The sequence below is a fragment of the Accipiter gentilis genome, chromosome 33, assembly GCF_929443795.1.
Source record: "Accipiter gentilis chromosome 33, bAccGen1.1, whole genome shotgun sequence".
Lineage (NCBI taxonomy): Eukaryota > Metazoa > Chordata > Aves > Accipitriformes > Accipitridae > Astur > Astur gentilis.
Window position 1 is genome coordinate 17,375,770 of NC_064912.1, and position 22,268 is coordinate 17,398,037.

A 22,268-nucleotide genomic window follows, 5' to 3' on the forward strand; every position below is an offset into this window, starting at 1 on the left:
CTAGATGTCCCTGCCATCAGGTCGTCTTCAGGGAAAGGACCTCAAGATGTAGTCTCCATCTCCCAAGGCGTCCTTGGGTGAAGCATCCCACCAGCGTGGACCTGGCCCCGCATCATGTGCCTGTCGCTGGGGCCGTTTGGCTTTGTACGGGGGATCCCCCCACCCCCAGAAAAATTACACGTGGTTTCAAGGAGGGGAGACAAGTGCGGGGGAGCCATGCAAGAAGCCACACTGAGAAAACCCGGGCGGGCACAGCCACTGCCGGGGGCTGCGCGGCAGGACGGGTGACCCGAGGCAGCGCGGTGAGATGGACTTGGTGACCCTGCCATCCCTGCCAGGCAGGAGTTGAGATTTAACTAATTTCTCCTTTCTCGGTGTTTGCTCTGGAGAAATGTCCCGAACATCAAGGGAGGTGTTATCGGCAGCATCTGCACACAGCCTCACGTGCGGCATTTCCCAAGGCTGCAAACAAACCACCCTGCCAAACTCACATGGGCCCAGCAAACCCCACACTGGATTTTTTAAGCCACGAAGTTCTGAAAATGGACCCATGACCACTTTTCCAGGGACCCCCACTTGGTGCTCAACACCTCCCCAAGAGCCAGAGGGATGCGCCCAGCCGTGCCGGCACGGCACCGGGTCTGCAACCGGCTGGGCCTGGGGATCGTAGAGTGCAGATCTCTCCTTGGGAAGCAGCAGGAGTCCCACGTCCTGCCCTGGAGGCCACGAGGTCCATCCCTGAATCAATGCAGGATACGGCCCAGCTGCAGCCAGGCACTGGCCCTGGGGATGGGAAGGGGCAAAATAGCTCCAACACCACCGATGCGTCGTGCTCAGCCTGAAGGTTTCATCCCCACCCTCTGTAATCTCAAATTCTTAGAAATATTAGGTAATTGGAGAGGAATCCATCTTTTTCCTTAAAACAGGCAAAGGAGAGTTCCTTAGTCCCTCAATGTTAAGACTATAAAACAATATAAATAATGGTCTCTCTGTTTTCCTCCCCACAGCACCGGTGTGCAGCACAGCACCGCCGGGACTGGCCCCAGCCAGAGCCAACCCCCCCACCCGACGACCCCACGAGATGGGCTTGAATATCACCTTCCAGCTCCTCGGTTTTGCTTTAGGGAACAGAGCAGATGCCTCTGAAACGTCAAACTCCAGCTTTACGGCAGCCAGAACCAGTTCTGCGAACGCAGCGACACATTAATCCTCACTGGCTGCTGTGGGAAGAGCTATTAAAAATGGGGATATATCTGGCATAGCCCCAGAAAAACCCTTGTGCAATGCAAAGCCGACACGGAGCGGCTGGGAAGTGAGAAGGGTTGGGTTTGAAATGGCAGATCAAGGGGGAAGGAGTCCATGAAGCCGGTCCCAGCTGCAGCACTAAACCCCTGTTCTTTTGGGATGCTGTGGGCATGGAAGGGGAAGCAGCCGTCATTGGGGTGACAGACACCCATCTAGGGGGGCTGATCCTGGCTGGGGATGGGAATGGTACAACTGGGGTCCCCCCGGCCTCGCAGTGGGGACAGGGAAAGGCGTACACGGTCTCCAGACTGGGAATGAGACAGCACGAATACAGCCCTCGCTGTGTTCTCGTTAAGATTAATCCTTCCTGAACAAGCATGTGTCTCTTCGGTAAATACTGATTTCACCTATCAACAAATCTGAATTTATTTACATCAGAGACTTTGAGCCAGGACTGCCAACTCTGACATAAATTGTCTGAATAATGCAACGTGTCCTCTCCTTGCTGGTTGCTATGGGTACTGGGCTGTTTTAGCCTCCTTCTATAAACATTAACCATGAAGGGGATGTGGAAACTTATCTAAAAATAAAATACTATGCCCAAATCTTTTAAGAGGAAGGTCATTGAGATGGCGATAAAAAAAAATCCTTGTGTGGTTCTGAAGCAGTGAAACACAGCATCCGTGAGCGGGGCCGAAGGAAACAGAGGCTGGACTGAAAAGAAACCAACACTTTTAATTCCTGCTGAGCAATGCCTGAAAGGTGAATTACAACATGCAAAAGCAAAAGGAAATCGGACCGTTTTGCAGAGGTGACGCTGAGAAAAGGGAGGACCCTCTGCAGAGGTGCCTGCGTGGGAGCCGGCAGCAGCACAGCTCCCTTCTCCAGCGCCACTGCCGGGGGCTTTACATTGCTTTTTTTTTGGTCATTTACAGCTTATTTCTCAAACTGTTCTGGGAATCTGTAAACACTGAGCCTGGGTCTGGAGCATCACCCTTGGGATCGTCCCGTTCAGGGCAGGATCCGGCACCAGGCTCTTTGGGACTCGCTGAGGCTGGTGGCAGGGGCGGAGGGGCAGATCCGTACCCGGCTGCTGCACAGCGTGGAAAGCAGAAGCAGCCCTTTCCCTCCCTCCCACCCACTGCCCCTGCAAGGCAGTGAAAAATAGCTGGAAGGCACTGGGTGATGGGGAAAGGCAGGCAGGACCCTCACGTGGTCCCTGGGGAAAAGGAGTGGGAAAGGTTGGGGGGGTGCGGAGGGAGCCAGGGCACGGGAACGGCCAGGAATGGGTTATCTGCTGGGTGCGGATGGGGACTGACTCTTCCCCTTGGTCTTCTCCATGCCAGGGCTTCCCCGTGGGATTGCTGCCATCCTTCCATCATCCCCCTTGGCCGGTGGTTTAGGTCATACGTTCACATCTACGTGCTTTTCAGTCACCTTTCTCGGAGCCTTTGCAAATAGCGTGGAGATGCTACAGGGCTCTGCACAGGTGGGAAACCGCGGCTCTGGACGGGAAGGTTTCCCTCTCCCAGAAAAGAGCGGGTTTGTTGTTGGGTTTGCAGCAGGTTTTTGTAGTTGCTGAGTTTGCAGCAGTTTCCCCTCTTCCTTCCCCAGCCGTGTTTGTATGCCTCAGGGGTTCCTGAGCCCTCTCCGTTGCTTCGCCTGAGCTTTTGTTTGCTTCCTGTGGCTCTTCAGCAGCATCTTCAGATGATCTTCAGGATCAGCCGGAACCGGTGCTTCCTTGTATTCAGAGCTCGCTTACGAAAGGCCCCCGGTGTCTCCATCGTTGACTCTGCTCGCCCTCCAGTCCGGGGCTGGAGCTGGGTTGCTTTTTTCCCTGCAGATCTCCAATAATCGGTGTGGGAGAAGAGGTTGGGAGGTCCCACACCATGTGGCTCCAGGGAGAGCATCACCTTTGTGGCAGGAGCCACAGTGACCCGGCAATGGGGACAAGGACCTGGGGACAGGGACCTCCAGCTCCCAGGGGCTGCAGCGAGGAGATGCCACCACGCTTGGGCTGTTCCTCTGATCGCTTCCAATACTGCAGGGTGCTCAGTTGGCTCATTAAGGGTTGCTGGGCTAATTAGTAGGATACATCTCAGTAGGAAAACGGGCAAATCGGACAGCGTGGGGACTGGAGAGGCACGCTGTGCCGAGGTATCCGAGACACTGCTTTGCAAAAGGCAGAGAGACGAGAGTCTGTTAGGGACCTCACCGGTGCTACAGCATCTTAGCATCTACAGCATGGCAGAGGCTACGGGGCTGCCAAAAACTCAGCAGTGCCCTGTGCTCGTCCAGCCTCTCCAACCGCCAGCTGGGAGACGCACCGGGAGGTTCATTTAACCCTAGGGAAAGGAGTCTGGGCAGGAACTTAATCTTTTGTAGAAACTTTTGGCCCCAAAAAGCGAACCCAGGCTGAGTTTCTGGGGTGAGTCGGTGCAAGCCCACATCCAGAATGGTCCCAGCTGGGGCACGGAGCAGCCTGGAGAGGGGATGCCCCATTTCCCTGTGGGGTGGTGGGGCACGCGTGCCCTCTCACACCATCCCTGCCGCTCGCTGGAGCATCCCCCATGGCCAATAGCTGCTTTTTTCTACCTGATTTAGACTAAGCCTGGAGCCTCAAAGCTCCCCAGCAATTTTCCCTCATGCTGACTCTCAAGTATATAATCAAACCAATTTGGGGGTTGCTGGTCGAGTGCCAAGAGGCGGACACAACCACCACCGTGTAAAGCCTTCCCGCCTGGGTTTTTGTGAAGCTTTGAAGCCCAAATCCCTTGAGAAGTGCAGGAAGGGCTCTGGAGGAGCGGGGGAAGGCAGGGCTGGGCAGGGGTGCGCTGGGAGGGCGGGTGGTGCTCCCATCCCCATCTAACGCGCTCGTAGGTGGGGGAGCCCGGCAAAGAAGCCCCTCTCGCCGAAACACCGATCGGCAAACATACCTCTGGCTACTTGTTCTTCACTCCTTTCTGTTTCTGCCGATATATTTCCTCTGTGAAAGGCCTGTGGTTGGGAGGATGGGAATTTGGGGAGAGAGGGGGCAGAGACACAAGAGAGGGGCAAAAGAAGGGGGGGGGGAGAATTAAAATCAAGACTACGGTGTGCTCTCCTTCGGGCTCAGAAACTCTGCCCTTCACAGGTTGGCACAGTCTGACTATTCCTGTGCCATGGCAACCCTCGGCTCGGTCTCTCTGGACCACGGAGCAGCTTCAAGCTGCTCCCACCTGGGACCAGCCCTGCACCGAGCAGGATGAGGCTCAGCACACGCTCAGACTCCCCCTGCACGCAGACTGGCCTCGGCTCTCTTCATTTCCTCCTCCCTTGCAAACACAAAAGAACTTTTACTGCTGAAGTACAACCGCTGCTTCTGGGAATAATTCTAGGCTGCTCCGTCCTGGGCTGCTGGGCTATTGTTGCGCAAAATATCAGAGAAGCCCATCCGAGGAACAACAAAATGCAAGTTCTTTTTGCAGGGTGTCTTCAGATGAGACAACGAGTCCTCTCACTGCCTTGCTTATTGTTCTTGTATAGACAGAATCAGGCACCCAAAAGAAAAAAAAGATCTCATTTTGGAAAAAATAAACAAATGCATAAATGTTCCTAGAACTCAGCAAATTGTTTCAGAGAGGAATCTGCCCATTATCAAAACAATTGAAAAACAATCCTCTGTTTCCCTTCCTCCCCACTGAATTAATTGGAAAAAAACCCACCTCTACTTCTGCAGTTCCCCGAAACCTCGGGAGTTAAAGCTGGTAGAAATAATTAGAAGCTCTCCAGTTTTACAAAGCTACTCACCCCTCATACAGCATTGCGATTGTGTAGGAAATTGCCACTACAGCTGTCAGCAAAAGGCCAGCTGGGCTTGCATGCCTGTTTTGAAAGAGAAGGAAAAGATCAGGTAAGTACCTGGGCTTATGCAAGACCTGGTTTAGAAAGTGAAATGAGACGCTGGGCTCCATGAGAGCACTCTCTTGCTCATTAAACAGAAGCGAACAAAAGGGTGGGGGTTTTTTGTACTTAATGTTAAGTGCCTTAGACAGATGTTCCTTGGCAAAGACTCTTCCACAGCCTACTTCGGCGACTTCTTTTAAGTCTGATCCCTGCTCGTCTCTGCTAAGAGAGCTTCTGCTTTGATGCTAAGTCCTGAGATTATAAGGCTGTTTAATAATAGCTGAGCAGCTGCTTACGTACGGCTGTGGCTCCCAGCCAGCGCGCTATAAGGGAAATGCCTGGTGTGCACCGAAAGATGGGCCACCCAAAGTGCAGGAGGCACCTGGCAGACGGAGCAGCGTATGGTATCGTATACATCGAAACTGTAGCTGAGCCAGCACAGGGCTGGGGATGGAAAGGGATGGAAACGTCCATGCCTGCCCTCTGAAAGGTGCTGGGGTGGGTGCTGTGTCAGGGCCGGGTGCGTGGGGGCTCAGTTCACATTTAAACCCATTTCAAGATACTTAGGGATATGTCCCGTCACCTCCCCAAGGCCCAGATGAATGGTGTCCTTCAGCAAGAGGTCACCAGGCACAGCACGGGGGACCGATGCCACCCACCGCACCGCGGGGTTATGGGCGCAGGTCCTCGAGGGCTGGGGATGCGACGGGAGCAGCTGTTCCTTTTAGCACCAAGGCCAAAGAATCGGGACCAAAAAATCCCCATCACCTCCTGGTCTAAAGAGAGAGGTCAACGTAGGCAGCAAACCTGCACCACCCACGTGGGGCCACTTCTTTGATGCTCACCCTGAAAGTGAGATGCCAGCGAAGGCAGCGGGGGCTTTGCTGAGGCGCCAGGATTTCAGCGAGCAGGTTACAGTCCTCAAACCAGATGCCGACATCATCCCGGGGTGTGTAAATTCCCCCAGGTGAGAGCGGCCCCACCAGCAGCCCTTTCCCACTTGCTAACCCAGCACCCACGAGGTCCCAGCCCCATCTCTCCCCAGCGAGAAGCGTGGCTGTGTCTGGCTCACCACAGGGACCAGCCCCCCCTCCCCAAACACCCTTTCTGCACCCTACACCTCCAGCTAACGGCTGGAAGTGTTGCTCTTAATTAAGACACTGCTGATTGCCTTTAATTGCTGGTCACAGCTCAGCTCTGAGGGAGCTGGCTGTCAGCAAAATAAAGTACTGAGCTGGTCCTTGGCGAGGATTAACGTCCCACAAGCCTCGTGCAAGGAGACTAGCCCTGTCAGGAAAACGTGCCTTCAGAGGAGAGACCAAACCACCTAAACCTCGTGCTGGACCTGCCGTCAGGTGCTGCCTGGCCACACCAGTTCCTGGAGAGACGCACACAAATCTTCACCTTTTCACTGTTTCCATTTTGCAATAAGTTTTTCCCTCATTAGGAAGCATCGGGCAACTTCTTCCTCTCCCAACCCCCTGCTATTATATGCTTAGTCATGTCTCCTCCTTGATTCCTATCAGAGAGAACAAATTTACATGATTGTTTGTTGACAGCAAGACCTCTAATTGCATCATTTGGCTGCGGCTCCAGCTCTGATTTACACAGCCTGTTGCCATGAGTTAAAACACTTCCCTACCAGAGATACACAAAGCTGTCCCCAAACAGCTAATGCTCCATTTGTCTTTCAGGAGAAACGAGGTTGCTCGACGCGGGTGATGAGAAGCATTTGGGTGAGTTGTTTCTCTCCTCTTAGGAGCTCGACCTACTTATTGGGCAACGGCTCGTGTTGTAGCAGCATTGACAATGAGTCAGCCAGGAAGGTTTCTTGGTCCTGGTAGGACTTTTCTGGGGTAGGAAATCTGTCCGTCCCCAACCCCTGCTGCAGCTCGCTGTGGGTTGTCTGCAAGAGCAATAGTGTGGGCTCGCATCCTTCCCCACTGGTCCTGTGTGTTGGACGTGGAACACCCACTTTGCCCTTTCCTCTTGGAGCTCCTGTTTTCGTGGTGATCAGCAGAGGTGCCTTCTCCAGTGTATCTGGCAGACACATTTTTGGCTGCAGAGCTGCCATTAGTCGAGCTGGGGATAGCTGCAATGTCATGCAAGGGAGAAAACGGCGGCTCTCGCCCCACGCGACGCTTTTAAGGTTGGACCGGAGTTGGAAGGCAGGCTGGCTGGTGTGCTGCCAGGCTCGCTTACGTTATGTGGTATGTGCACTTACAGATGAAAATGAATCAATCCTTTGGGCTCCGATGCCACAATATGGAGCGTGATACATCACCAAGGGAGGACAAATATGCTTTACGTTTTAGGTCTGACCAGAACCAGACGGCAGACACATTCCTCCGGCATCCCTCATGCTGCCACGGAGCTGGGGTGTTAGCTCTGGCCTCCGAGGGCAGATACCTAACATCTTCTGGAAGCCCTGGGATCTCAGAAGAGACCTGGGACTCCCCCAAAAAATCTCAGCAACCTGAGCTGAGATCCCAGGGAAGAGAAAGAGTCAAAACCACCACGTGAAAGGTTGTGCAGAGCTTCCCCAGGGCAGGCGGGCGGTGTCCTGGTGCCACTTCGCACAGCTCCAGCAATTTGTTAACAACAATTATTTGTCATGCCTCGCTGCCCTTTATGGTGGCAGCCTTTTAATGAGAAAAAGGAGGCAATCGCACTGTTGTCTCGAGCCACTTCAAGCGGCTTTCGCCCAGGATTGCGGTGGAAGACCAAGCGACGTGCACCTGGTGCGAGGCTGCTGTCTCGTGGCGGCAAAGAAGGGATTTCTGTGCCAGAAACAGCTCGGGAGGGTTCAGCTGGTTCTGCAAAGGTTCTAGGAAATAGTTTGATGCTGATCTTAAACAAATAAAAACCTCCTTATAATTCCTCCTGGTCAAATTCCTCCTTCTGTGCTGTTGTAGGGGTAGTGGTGCTGGTCATCTCCAGTTGCGGTACAGTACGGGGGGGCTCATCCTGCCCCAGCTCTGCTCCACTCTCCCCAGCAATATCCACGCTGCCAACCCCATGGCTGGCTCTCCTGCGCTTTGCTCTGGCTCTTGTGCACCATTTCCCGGGGTTCAGACCCCATCCAGTGTCGTGGGTCTGCCAGGAAGGCAAACAGCCTCGCGTAGCCAGCCCTGACAGCACCGAGAGGAATTTCAAGTGCAGAATGAACAGCAGCAAGTCTCAGTGGAGACAGGAGAGAAACCATCAGCTTTTACCATTTACTTATTACCAGAGTCCAGAAAGCACTGCACACATGGCTGACAAGGTGACCAGAAAGTGGCCAAGCACTTCATTTTTTCCCACCGAAGCAGAAGAGAGCTGGTCACGCTCAGGAGCACCAATGCAAAGTATTTAGTGATAAAGGCCCACAGTGCTCTACAGGCTCCTGATGTAACACAGCCAGGGTTTTTTCTCCTGGGCAAATAAATAAAATGCGATATTAAATGAAAACCACATAAAACTTGTTACACAGAATAGAGTATATTGCTCATTTGCTGCTAAATTACAGCCTATTCATTTCCTCCTAAGCAGGCTATTGAGCCGTGTTGTATCACATGAGGAGTGTTTCGGAAGTGTTATCACCATGCAGTGGGGGAAAGGGTGTGTTGGCTTATTTTGCTTTTTTTCAGAGGTAATTACAGGGTCACGCTGATCCCCCCCCGTATCAGTGCCCTGCCCCTGCCGAGTGACACCCGCCATGAATTCGGCCCTGACTGTTGATTTTTCCACGTGCAGAGCCTGCCAAGGACCTCATTCAGCTGCAGAGCATTTGCTGATACTTCCTCTCCCCAGCACTTGGCTGTTATTTATTTTTCTACAATTAATGCTGCCAGTCTTATATGACAGCAGAAGATTTTGCACGCACAAAAATAGTCAGGAAGCAATAAGTCAGGGCATGTTACGCTTTCCCTGCCTTTTTTTTTTTTTTCTGACTGCCATCACCGAGAGTTTCTTTGGCCCCTGATGCAGCCCAGCACCTTATTCCCTGCTGAGCACAGACCCCTCTACTTGTCCTACAACCGGTGCTGCTTGCAGGGCACGTACTTACATGAGGGACCAGCCCAGGTAGACGGCTGTGCTGCCCCAGTACATGGGATTATCCAGGATGCTGAAGGGGAAGCTGGTCACTTTTGCCTCCATCAGGATGCCAAAATAATCACCTGCAAGGCAAATAGAGGGTTTCTGGTTAGGCTCCATAAAGCTGGGAGTCGTGGAGGGCTTTGGCACTCCGCTACCCTCCCGGTGCCATGGGGCATCCCTGCCAGGGATGCAGAGCGAAGGTGAATGAGGGGTTTTGCTGCTGACTTCCAGGCTGAGAAAACAGCAACAAACAGGTTGGCTGTTTACTCGGTATCTATCAGCTTTTCCAGGAATGGCTCTTTGCCCACGAGGAAGGTTTGTGCATTGCAATGAGGCTACAGCAGCCACATCCCTCATCGGGAGGCAGCTCTCAAGGTCCCAACTGGCTTATTCTGGCTTTCTCATTTGAAAACTGCCCATCTGATGCCACCTGACAAGGAAGTAAGTGGATAGGATCAAATTCATTTAATGGGGAAATAAGCCCAGTGCACTGTAATAGTGTTTTGAGATGTTATAATCACGACCGCCACCACCAAATGCCCTCATTCAGTGTCACCTTTATCTCACAGTTCAGAGAATTTCTCAGAATTTCAGAAAATAGCACCTCTGCCTACAAAACACTCAATTATCAGCATGATGGTGATAATAGGTGATTGTCATCTGTAATGAGGAAAGCTTTCAGAACTGTCAGCATCCAACCAGCTTCCTATCTACCTCGGAGTAATCCTTCCACCCTCCTGAAAGGAGCCTGGCAAAGAAATGACAAGCAAGGAGATGTTGTGCAGTTTGTGAATGGCATTTTGGGGGGAGAAAGGGCCAGGATACAGATCTCTGACTTCTGTTGGTCTTACCAGCGAGACCACAAAGCACAGCAAGGAGTTTGCTCCGTGTCCGCTGCACAAGACGCAGCATCAATCAGCGAGGAGCAGTGCCGGTCATCAGCCCAGGGAGCTGCCACTGACCCGGGTCACGTTCCCAGCTTTGCTGCCAGCCTGTTCCCTGACCTTGGGCAAGTCTCCTCTGTCCCTCCCGGTGCTATTGTGCACCGATCATAATATCCGTCTTTCTTATAGCACGGAGGGTGGTGAGGATTAATGTATGGTGAGAAAGTGCTTGGAAATCCAGATAAAAGGCATTACAGGAGTGCAAACTATTCAAGGTTGTTATTATTATTAGCTGGATCGTAGTGTAATTTCTTTGACCTCACATGGTGCAAAAACATTTATTTCTAAGGATAAACAGCGCCTGCCCAATTAGACAATGCTTTTGGGCTTTAACTATAGGCCACTAAGTGAGATAATTGCCTGGTATTCATACTATATGTTCTCACAGTTACTTGGCAATGCATCTCTGAGATTGTTCTGGTAGAAAGAACACATCACCCCCTGCCACAGCCCATTTCTGTGCTTTCTTATGTGTCAAAATGCTTCATTATACCCTGCCCGCCTTCGCCTTTGGGCTGAACACCTCGCTGCCCGAACGGTGCTGGCACCGGGCAGGTTCGCACAAAGCCCTGGGTCTGTGGGGCTGGCAGGGGCTTATCTGAGCCCAGCACCAGTGGGGCCGTGGGACCCTCCAGGCAGGCTCCCTGCAAGCAAAAGCACACAGCAGCTGGGGGGAGCAGGCAGCTCTCCCAGGACACAAGCTTTTCCGATGTAAACCCTGCCTCCAAACCCACACAGTTAAATGAACGTGACCACCAGAGAGGACCTACGATATTTTTATATTCAGGCAGGTGCTAAGGGAAAGAACCGTGCATCAGTTCGCACACCAGCAGCCTGAGCATCTCCAGTGCCTCCGTTAAGCCCTCAAAACAGGAATCCGCTCCTTGTCAGGCTGAGGGCCTTTGGCATCTAATTTGGGTTCTTTTTTTGCTGGACGTCAGTGTAACCATCTTGCTGCACAGGGTAGACACTTTGGATCGCAGCAGCAAAAAGCCGGTTGATGCACTCCGCAGGGACCCCCACGGCCCCTGGAGCCCAACCTGGGCTGAAGCACCACCTCCGCTTCGCTCCGGGGAGCCGCCGGCTTCACCATAGCCCAGTGACAGACTTCGGTCAAGTCAGATTTACTTGAAATCTTGGTCAGCGCTGGAAGGAACCGCGCTCGGGCGCGAGACAGATGGGCTCAGACAGCCAGAGCCGCCTCTCGGTGCCCGTGCCCTCTGGGAAGCCAAGCCCTCGTTACTACGTTTGTCAGGAAATAGGGCAAACGGTGAGGCAGACGGTGCTGACCTGATGCCCGAATCCCTGCGAGGGCATGGTGCGGAGACGGGGTGCCAGGAGGATTGCTCTGCACGGGAGAAGGCTGCTGGGGCGAGGGGCCGCATCCAGCCACTGCAAACAGAGGCTGGGGTCGGTGCTGGTGTGCGGGAGATAGGGTAGCACAGAAAGGCTTCTTGCAGAAGGGTGACTCCCGCTGCACCGTTTAGCCCACACGTAAGAGACAAAGTGCTCTGCAGCCGCTCCAAAGCTTAAATGTCCTCTTAAAGAGAAATCTAACAGGCAGCCCCAGTGCAGTCTCTGTGCCCTGCATGTTTTAGCCCTCATTGCCATAGGAAAACCCAAAAAGGAAGGGTCAAATGCTGTTCTAATAAGTTCTTGAAGCACTTGGGTGTCAGAGGCGCTCTCAAAACTTTTTTTGAGCTCAGATATTGACTGTGAGAAGAAGTTGGATGATGCTATAACCTCCTTCTTACCAAAGCAGTGCAGCCCTTTGCTAACGTGGAGGCAGAAGTGCTTTCGCTGCTGGTGCTGCTCCTCCCGCAGCACCAGCACATCGCTGAAACCCTGCGTGCAGGAGGACATTGGAAGTACCAGTCCCAAGTGAGTCCTGAGCAAGAGACCATTCCAAGCGAGATCCTCGGAGAGCGGCAGACCCCTCGTCTTCCCCACAGCTGGGTAAGAAACTCTGCTGAACAGCATTCTCCACGAAGAGTTTGCTGACTTGGACTCGTGGGGGTTGCATGGAGCTGAGAAGTCACGCTCAGTCCCAGGATGGATGCTCCGCAGGGCTCGAGCTGGGCCATGCCTCTGTGGCACAGAGGTCCTGAGCCAGCCCAGCTGCACCAGCACACGGTCTTGGCATCTCCCCACCCTGACTCAGCTCTGCCCGAGTGGCCGTCATGCCCCAGCTAGCAGAGAGAACTGGCCTCGCTCCCTGCTGTGTCATGCAAGACTCGGAGCCACGCAGACTCAACCTGGTGCGCTGCCGGTGGCAGGGAGAGCCTCCGCTGGCTGAGAAAATGGAGCAAAAGTGCCCGATACGGGCCACTAACGCCTGCCTTTTCCCTGCCCCGGGGGATACCAGAGCCTCCCACCGTGCAGAACGGAGCGGGACAGGGCCACTCTCACCACTTAACACTGAGCCTGACTCACTTGTTTGCTTTCCCCCAGCCGTTCAAATCCGGTGGATCTCCTGGTTGGATGAATCAGGCTTTACGTAAACAACCCCAGACCTGGCTGAACCTTAGGAGCATTCGAGCAGCTCTTGCTGGTGGGTTCTCCTATGCCCAGCCTCTCTGGACATGTCTCCGCGGGCACCGCATCGCTCCTGGGGCCTGCGGGCGATTCTGGAGGATGCCGGTGCCCGGTAGCTGGGGGACGGGGGTGTAACACGGGGCGAGGAGCGGGACTGCACAGATGAAGTGTGAGGGCACACGTTCAGGAGTGCTGAGCTCTATTTCTGGCGGCAGGATCTTGGCCAACTCAACACATTTCTTTACAACTCCACTTGAAACCAGGAAGGCTTATTACCTCCCTCTCTTCTTCCTGGTGACGCTGCAGGAGCTAATTGAATTTGGTTTGTAAAGCACTTGCAAAAGCACAGCCTAAATGCAGTGTCAAAGCTGGGGCTGTGATTATTTCAGCCAGCGGGAGCTGCCCCTTTCCTTAGATATTTATTGTTCCTGTCTCTATTTTATTTTTATGAATTCCACACATACTGGCATGTTTTTAAAGTCAACAACGCTAATAGAATTACTCTCTAAATGGGAAAGCAGGCACAGTGGAAAATGCCTTCTGCCATAAAGCGGCAGATAAAAGAATCTGTCAACGAACATCAGGTTTATTGCAGAGGGAAGAGCAAACGAGATCCTGCCTCGGCGCAAGTGCCGAGCGCGTGGGGGCTCAGAGCAAGGCTGCCGGACAGCTCGTACCTGCTGTGCTGCTGCCAATGTGCTCGTGGGGTCTGCACTTGGGGTCCCGTTTCTGGAGGGCATTTGGATGGTCAGAGGATCAGCTGCTTTCCATAATTTCAGGCTTGACACGGAAGGTGATGGGACTCATCGTATAAACCACTGCACCATCTTCTCCGTGAGAGGTAACAGCATGGCTAGATCATGCTTTGGCATCATAAAGACCAAATCTAACAGCCCTGAAGGCAAGGACAAGGAAATTCTTACTGGACTCTGCCCTAGCGCAAAAGACCCCTGCAAGGATTAAATGCACTTTCTGGTTAAGCTGTTGAATTTTCAGTGCTTACCTAGGAACGTCCCGGTGAATCCCAGTGCTAAGAAGCTGGAGATGACAAACAAGGTCCCTACGGCCAAGACGGCCAAGCCTAAGTAATAGGCCCAGTGGCAGTCCAAGCCCTCCAGTTTCGGCTGGCTCTTCATGGCTTCGGTGAAGCTGTCAGAGAGAAAACAAGGGCTGTTAAAAGCAGCGACTCATTACTAACACCACTCACCTCTCCCTGGGAGATGTGGAGCTTTGGAAGAGGATGCTGCTGAGGAGGACCCTTCACCAGGTCCTTTTTTCCACCTGGATCTACTCAACTTCCCAACAGGAGAAGCAAGGAGCCAAAGTCTTGTGAGCAGCCACGGCTTGACCCAGGGCAGCTATTTCTACTTGTAACCCTTACTCACTCGTGGAAATACCAACCCCACTGAACTGTAATATCAAAAGCTTTGCCTCGCTTGCCAAAGTCCAGGTTTTATCGTGACCGGGAGCTCTGGGAAAGACGCCCTTGCAAATGCTGGAGGCTGTGATGCCTCGGCACAGGACTTGAAGGGTTGGGAACAATCGGCTGGGTTATCTATCTCATGCTCCCACCCCCATTTCTCTCCATCAAAATATTTTGCAGCGTTCATGTGTTAGCCACGTGCCCAGGAGTGATTCACGGCTGATGCCTGACAGTCAGGGGGAGGATTGGAATGGCGAAAGGAAAATACTAGAGACACGCATTTTCAAGTGCGAATGCAGCTTCTCAGCTCCAGGCTTGTTCAGGCATTTCAGGTCTGACCTTCCAAACACTCGTTTGTGAAGTGGAATAATTGTGAACCCTCCCCTCAGCCCCCTGAACTTTGCCCGGAGCAGCGCTTGGCAGGCTCAGCATCAAACATAGCTCCGATACAAACGTACGACTACAAAGGAGACAACACCGTGATTAAAAAAAGATGCCCATTAAGAATAGCAAGAGGAGATAACAGACCCGCAGAGCCATACGCAGTGTTTCTCCACATGTTGCTGACACATGAGGTAGGAAACTTTGAGTCTTTTTTTAATGAGCACCCTGGAGGCTGAAATTCAAGTGGAATAACAGCTCTCCCGTGCCTCCTGCCACCGCTGCCTGCCAGGGCCGGGCCAAGAGAGCTGCTCCCGCCCGCTCTCCCAGGCTCCTCGGCTGGAAAATGCTTCCATGACGTTACCTGTAGGGCTTGGGAGAGGTTTTTTCCCCTGCTGTCCAGCTTCCCCAAGCTCTGCAAATTCCTGGATTTTTTCTGTTGCCCCAAGTGAAAGCTGAGAGAGACAGTCCTGCCTGATGGACAAGCAGCTGGAAATGCACCTTTTGAAGGCTCAAAGACCAGATGGCAAGTTACAGGCACCAAGCAAAGTCCAGGATGATATTTTAAACCTCATGGTTTAGGGACCTGGATGATATTTTTTGTTTTTCTTGGAGCTCATTCCTACTAGGTTTTCTATTGTCAGGGAGTTTTTAGGACCCCAGAGCAAGCCATTCAATCTTCACTTTGGACTGGAGCGAGGAAACAAAACACAGAATAAAAGTAACGTGCTCGGAAGCGAGCAAGAACACAGCATCTTGGTGATTTACGCTCTGCCCTGCCACACTGGAAATTACAGGGAAATTCCCTTTTCCAGGGAGCAGAGCACAGGCAGAAGAAGGACAGCATGGCCCCAGAAGATGTAATGACACACACCCCTGGGGCTGGTCCTCCTCCAGCACCCAGCACATTTCCCTGCGCTGACGGTGGTTTAGCTTAAAATCATTACTGATCGGAACACGCAAATCTGGCTGCAACATGAAGCAGCAGCAGCTGCACAACCTTTCGCACGGTTTCCCTGGTATTTATTTTTAAATGACACAAGCCTCCCCTATGAGGAAGCCCAAATCCACATCCCTGCTGCCAGCGCTGCCTGGGATTGGGAAGAAAGCAATCCCCCTGCAAGGATGTGCCTTGAGCAACCCTGGTCTGGCCGTGCTCTCAAATCACAACGTGACATCCCCGGGGATGCTCTGGAGCAATTTGCTCCCACAGAGGAAGATGCTAATGCCTTTTCACAGCATTGGGGGGTTGATTCCGCAGCTGGCCAGGACCTCTCTGCGGGCCATTAGCACCGGGAAGGAATCTCACAGCAATCAAAAACCGCTGCTGCTGATCCCTGGGGAAGCAGGTCTGGGAGAGCAACGCTGAGCCGGCCGCTGCCTGGATCCCAGCTCCCAGCAAAGAGATGGCAGAGCAGCGAGAGGTACAGCTAGAGCACAGCACTCGGAGGCTGCTTCTCACTCCGGATGAGCTGGATTTGTGCTATCTTACATCCTTGAGGCTCTTCTATCCTATGCTAGTGACCTGACTTGGCCTTGGAGCACGAGAATAACAAAGGTGGCTTCAAGAGCGTGAACTGGCTGACTGCAAATCAGCCTTGGAGGTTTTGCAACCAGCACGTGATGTGGTTTGTTTTGGCAAAGCCGTCTCCCCTGCTCCAGATGATCCCATCCTTCCTTTTCATGGTCGGATAGGCCTGCATTAGTTATCCTCATCAGCATGTCTTGCTCGGTCCCCTGCTGTTTGGCTTACAGCTAGAGAGGGAGGTGTTTGCACGGAGATAATGGACTGCCTTTCCCTCTAGTAATGTTTTATATCTTCCTAAACACACTCTCTATTTGCATTAAACATGATGCACACAGGAGTTTTCAGAATTGGTAAATAAACCTTTTAAGCATTTATGATGCTGGGCCATGACAAGCAGCACGGAGTCGTCAATTATTCTGGCATCCGCGACTGCTCCTTGGTGGCAGAGGAGCCTCACCGCGCCGCATTTCACCCTCCCTGGCAGGGGGAGGACAAGGTGTTGGCCATCCCCCCCCTGCTAGGGGAGCCAGTCATGCAGCCAATCTGTCATGAAAGCAGTCCCTTTCACCATGTGCCTCTGAGTCACGTTTGTTAGAGCATTTATTTCTGGCTGCACGACAAGGCAGAGGCCCAGCTCGGTACCCAAGAGGACACCAATTAAAGCCATGCTTTGTCCCAGTACCTGGAAATGCTTTATGGGCAGAGCGGAGCGATTGCCATGGTGAGGAGCATCCCTGTTACCAGCACAGGGGAGGGGTGGGTGGACTGCAACCTACTTTAATCACATATCCAGCTGCTATCACGAGGATGTCTGTCATCAGTGGTGGGAGGGGGGCTGGAAGGTGCCCCCAGCTTTGGCAAGTGGAAATTGGGAAAACGGGGCTTCCCCTGACTTCTCCCCACGCTTGCCAGTGTGAAGCATGATACCAGGGGAACCCATTCTCCATCCCAGCAGGGAAAAACCCAAATCCATCAGCTCTGCTCTGGCCGAATTGGCAGATTTGGCCAATTCCTGGCAGGATGGGAGCAGCCGCAGTGGCTGCAGTGGGGCCGCACAACTGCCAGAGCGTGCCGCAGGGTTTTGCGTGGGGAAACCAAGGCAGCGGGTGTCGTTCCACCCACCCATCCCAAAACAGAGATGCGCTTGCTCAGACACTCGGCTGTTGCTGCTGCTTTGTGGGGATCATGGACTGGTTTGGGTTGGAAGGGACCTTTAAAGGTCATCTAGTCCAAGCCCTCTGCCATCAGCAGGGACATCTTCAACTAGATCAGGTTGCTCCGAGCCTCGACCAACCTGACCTGGAATGTTTCCAGGGATGGGACATCTCTCACATCTCTAGGCAACCTGCGCCAGTGTTTTACCACCCTCATCGTAAAAGAATTTCTTCCTTGTATCTAGTCCGAATCTACCCTTTTTTAAGCTTACCACGTAAAACCACCTGAACTGGAAAAACACTCAAAAAGAGGAACTGAAGCATGGGGATGACATCACACCAGTGGGCTCACTGGAAGAAAGCGGGAGTGAAAGAAATCAGCTGCAGGTCCTCTCGCTGAGACACAGAGAGGACACGCAGCCAGGTTTGCACAAACAGGCGCCGATTTATTCAACCAGACAACGGCAACTGCAAGACCAGAAAACTTATCAAACCCACAGCCCAAAATACATCCCCAAAGGCCACGCGGAGCATGAAACAAACCTGGAAATACTGTACTGAGAGAGAAGCTGAGCTTTTTAGGTCTCTAAGCCTCTCTCGGTGGCCCACAGCAAGCATATTTTGTAATCCTTTCCCCGCAAAGGAGGGCAAAGACGTCGTCCAGCAAACTGGGTCGCTGCTGGGAGCAGCCCAGCAGTGCTCCCTTTGCCTGATCCCAAAAATTAGCCTGGAAACTGGGTCTGGCAAATGCAATTGGGGCAGAACTGGGCCAGGGACGGCAGGCAGCGAGGAAGCAGCGGTGGTGCAGGTGGCCAGGGTTTCGGAGGCAGCAGCTGCCGCTGCAAGGTGCCGTGCTTACCACGCGGGACGTCCGTCTGTCCCCCACGCCTGAGGTTTTGTTCCTCTCGGCAAAAGGAGGCAACGGGGGTAAAACCATCCGGTGGTGCCCAGCAGCACACACTGCAACAAAAGATCTTGTTCATTTGAAAACAGCAACTTCAACAACACTAAAATCGTCCTGCCGATACCACTGGCAATTGTTAGCCCAGTCATCATCTTCACAGCTTCTTTTGCCAATAATGACTTTGCTTTCCTGACAGCGCCGGTGTGCATGTTATTTAGGTCAGCTGGGGGCTGTGGCAGCTTCTCCCCCCGCCTCGCATCTCAGCTGCCCGGTTTCCTCCTCTGGATGCCCGTCAGCCATGCCGGCGGGGCCAGGAGATGCTGTTGGCCACCTGGGGCTTTTCCCAGACACCCATCAGAGATTGCTGGCAGCGTGGCTCAAAGGGGACATCGGCTCCATCAGGCCACACTCAATTTGCATCATCAAACTTGGTCACTTCTGCACAAAAGGCCACGTGGTTCTCAGATCGATACCGTTTACACCATGCTCGTTCAGGGTACTAGCTCACAAAATTAAACAGCATTGACCATAAAGCTGAGAGGCACTACCTGGCAATGACAAACAACCCCTTCCCTGTGCAAAATCCCGTCCCAGGGTGGATTAATTTTCTCGGAAGCGTCAGCTTCAAGCGAGAAGCCCGTCCATGTAGGAGACAATACCCAGCAGGTGGCATCAACGAAGGACTTCGTGTCAGCCGGCTGCGTGGTACCCACTGAGCACGTTGCCAAAGGCACTGCTCTCGCTTAGCTTCCGCGGGGCTCACTCGCGGCCCCAGGCACCCCGAGACCCTCGCATCCGCAACCCCCCCCATTCAGGGTGTGCACGTGGGTCTTGCCTTTACAGCTCAGGCGAACACCCCGAGACCCTCAAGGTGGGAAGTTCATAAGCTCCCTGAGTACAAAACCACTGGCACACACCTGCCCCGAGGGGAGTTTGCCAGGGTGTGGGAAAAGGGAGCGCAGGAGGGCTCAAAGGCAGTGCCAGCGGCTAATTGTAGAACTGATGCAGGGAAAGATATCAACAACGTGGTAAGGCAGGAGAGAGCGACACTGGATGTAAGTCTGGAGGACAGTGAAGGTTGTCACGTCCCGTGTCACACAGATAACAGTCATAAACCGCTAGGGTAGCACATGCAGCGTAGGTAGTTCAAAAGTTCAGGAATTGTTTTCACAGATAAGAGCCTCAGTGATGGAAGTTCCCTGTTTCTTGCAGAAAGAACATGGCCGTAATGAAAATAATTATTGCACCAAAGCAATTAAGCATGCTTGTCTTGTGCAGTTGACTAAGCAGGTCCCCCCTGGTCACAGGTCATTCTGGATTGCTTCTCAGAAGCAAGCCAAGGCTGATAATGAAGCTCAGAGCTGGGAAGCACCTAATTGCTTAACTGAGCACAAGACATTCCTCTTCTTACACCCAAGCTATCCCTTCGGAGCAAAGCTTGCACGAGAACATCACAGTACTGAACTGGGGACAGGACCACAGCAGAGACCCCTGCACAGGGTGGGCGACGAAGCAACCGCGCAGCCCAGCTCTCGGGTGCTTTTAGCTGCAATGCCAACCCACTCGCAAAGTTTCTGTCTGCTCTGCCCTCCCCTCCTCCACCTGCAGCTTGGAGCCTTTCAAAAATTCAGCTGAAAAAAGGAAGCAGGTTTTTAAAAACAAAAGAGACATCCCGTGGGCTCCTCAATAGCTCCCTGGCAGCCCCCACCAACATAAAAAGTTCCCAAAGCACGCAGAGAGGAGTTTTAAAAGCTGGATTGCAGCACTGGGGGTGGAAGGACCCCCTGAGGCTGCCTTTTCGCTCGCTATCAGCAGCCAGCACGCTCTGCGCAAGCAACCCTGACCACCGCGCGCAGCCGAAGCGCAAGGCACAGCTTGCGCTTTGCCGGCTGGATTGCCTCCACGGGGCTGAGGAGCGGAAAACCTGCTTTCATCAGTGCACTCGGAAAATAAAATAAAGGGAAAAGAGAAACAGCAAGAGCGTCCCTCCTGCCATCGCTGGCCACAGAGATGACAGTGCCCGTGTTGTATAACCTGTGAACCCCCTCTGGCCAGCCAAACCCCGGTTTGGAGCTGGCTGATACCTTCATGCAAGGGCAAGGGGCAGGATGAATCCTTCCCAAACAGCACAACTTCTCCAGGCTTGAGGAATAAACCTTGGGCAGCTGTGGAGGGCTCACTGTGCTGGGAATTGAGGCAGGGAGTCTCCGAGGTGCATTTCAGGGCAATTCCACTAGTTGCTGCTCTGATGTCCACCTTGAAACCATCTCATCACTCCCACAGTAAAGGGCTTACCTTGCCTGAACAGCCTCCAAAACCTGCTAGCCATCACTCGGGCCAAATTCAGTGCGAAGGAAAGGTAAGGGAATACCCAACCATGTTGAAACACCTAGGCGAAATAAACTTCACACTCCAATCACCTGAAATGGCCTTGGCCCATCGTGGTGGGCTGGCATCTCCTCCGTGTTCTGCTGGGGCTGAGCTGCCCCATCTTCTAGAGCTTCTCCTCCAAAACCAAGGTCCAAATGAGGCTTTTCCAGCCCCCTGGATTGACCTTGTTGTTTCCTTCAGGACCCAACTCACGGGCTGCGCAGGCAGAGCCACCCCCAATGAGCCCCACAGCACTCACAAACTCATGACATAGAGCAGAGCCAAGACAGCCAGCAATGCCGGCCCTGGTAGGGCACTGAGGGGTCTGTAGGGGGAAAATGTGATGTAGTGCTGGGACAGATGAGGTCTCTTTGGCTCTCCCAGCAGTTCCCCATCAGTGCCTCACTGTGACCCAGAGATCCTTGCTGACCCAGGAGCCAGCAGGACCACTGGAAACAGAGACTGTCTTTCCATCAGCTGTGTTTTTAATTAAAAGCAGGCACAAGGCTTTGCATTGCTTCCCAGACAACAAGTGACTATGTCATCTGTACAAGAGACTGCCGAGACATTCCCCAGCGAAATCCAAGCCCACTGTGACACTAAGACACCAGCAGAACACACACATTCCCTCTGCATTGCCTGCATTCAATTACAGCCCCATCCATTGCAAGCTTTCTTACAGTTTCTGCAATAAGCAGTAGCTGGGACAAATGCAGAAGGGCAAGGGCAGGTCTTGGTGTCACTTCCAGGAAGGCAAAGCTCTTAAATACATGTACAAACTCCAACCCGAGATGTCTGCACCTGGGAAATTACCTAAAGTACTAAACAACCCATTAGCTCTGACCCTGGCATAATTGAATCTGGGAATTTAGTAAGAGAGTCTGTCTCTCCTAACAGCGCTGAAGATAAAGCCTACCAGATCGCAGATAAATTGCTGGCATTGAGGAAATCTTCCGCAGTAAACCTCTCTGCTGCACTCAGAACGTCAAAGGACGTATTCCCATGGTGTATGGTGTATCAGTCATACAATACTACTAGCTAGCACAGGTGGTATTTAAAGAGATCGTAGATAAGAGTTTAAAGAGACTGCTTGCTAACTGCACAGATAATCCTGCTCTTTTACACAGGAAACTGTGGCTTCTTAAAGGCAGTTTTAATTTTGTTTGTGATTTTTATGAGAAAATTAAAAAATTCTGCTGTTACATATGATCCATCCTGTGCAAACAGCCCTCCTGTCACCTGAGCTGCTCTCAGGGCAGGGGAAACTGCCCCCAGAGAGCAGAGCAAGGAAGCCTGCGACACTCAACGGCTGTTGACACTGATGGTTTTGGCCACACTGCCGCATCCTTTGTCTTTATTACAAATCCTGGAATAAATCTGCTGCTGGCTGAAGGTATCCAACCACGTAAAAGCAATACGCTGGGGCTGGATCCAGCGCCGCAGAGCAAATATCCATCATCCCCCCCACCCTGTAGGGGCATTTCTTTGCATCGACACATAGCAGTAGGGTTAGCTCCTTACCAATGGCTCCGCACACAGTTAAGCATCAGGATAACAGCGCCCAGGCAGTAGCAGGCAGCACGTGGAGAGCCGAAGACTCGGCTGAGCGCTCGCGTTTTGTGCTCCCATCTGGCTACCTGAAGAGACAACAGAAAAGAAAGCGGGTGGTTGGAGGTGCCTGGGCACGTGCTGCCCCAGGAGCGTGAATCCCACGGCCTCGGCCCCACGCCGGGGGACGCACACCGTCTGCGTGGCTTTGTGCAAGAAGCAAGCGGAGGCCACTGATGAGACATAGCTTCAAACAAGCCTGGGGATGAAA

At 52.9% G+C, this 22,268-nt stretch overlaps 1 protein-coding gene across 6 annotated transcripts in view; it reads right to left on the reverse strand.

Annotated features, from left to right (window-relative positions):
• Positions 1-1,960: 1,960 nt before the first annotated feature.
• Positions 1,961-22,268, reverse strand: part of PEMT (phosphatidylethanolamine N-methyltransferase) — a 46,456-nt gene continuing 26,148 nt past the window's right edge. For all 6 annotated transcript variants that reach the window (XM_049791373.1, XM_049791378.1, XM_049791374.1 and 3 more), the window contains 6 exons: positions 21,971-22,086; positions 13,693-13,838; positions 9,179-9,290; positions 5,035-5,109; positions 4,182-4,242; positions 1,961-3,414 (listed from right to left, as the gene is read on the reverse strand). In XM_049791373.1, the coding sequence (XP_049647330.1) occupies positions 4,188-4,242; positions 5,035-5,109; positions 9,179-9,290; positions 13,693-13,838; positions 21,971-22,086 (504 nt within the window). In that variant the 3' untranslated portion in view covers positions 1,961-3,414; positions 4,182-4,187. The remainder of the gene's footprint in view (positions 3,415-4,181; positions 4,243-5,034; positions 5,110-9,178; positions 9,291-13,692; positions 13,839-21,970; positions 22,087-22,268) is intronic.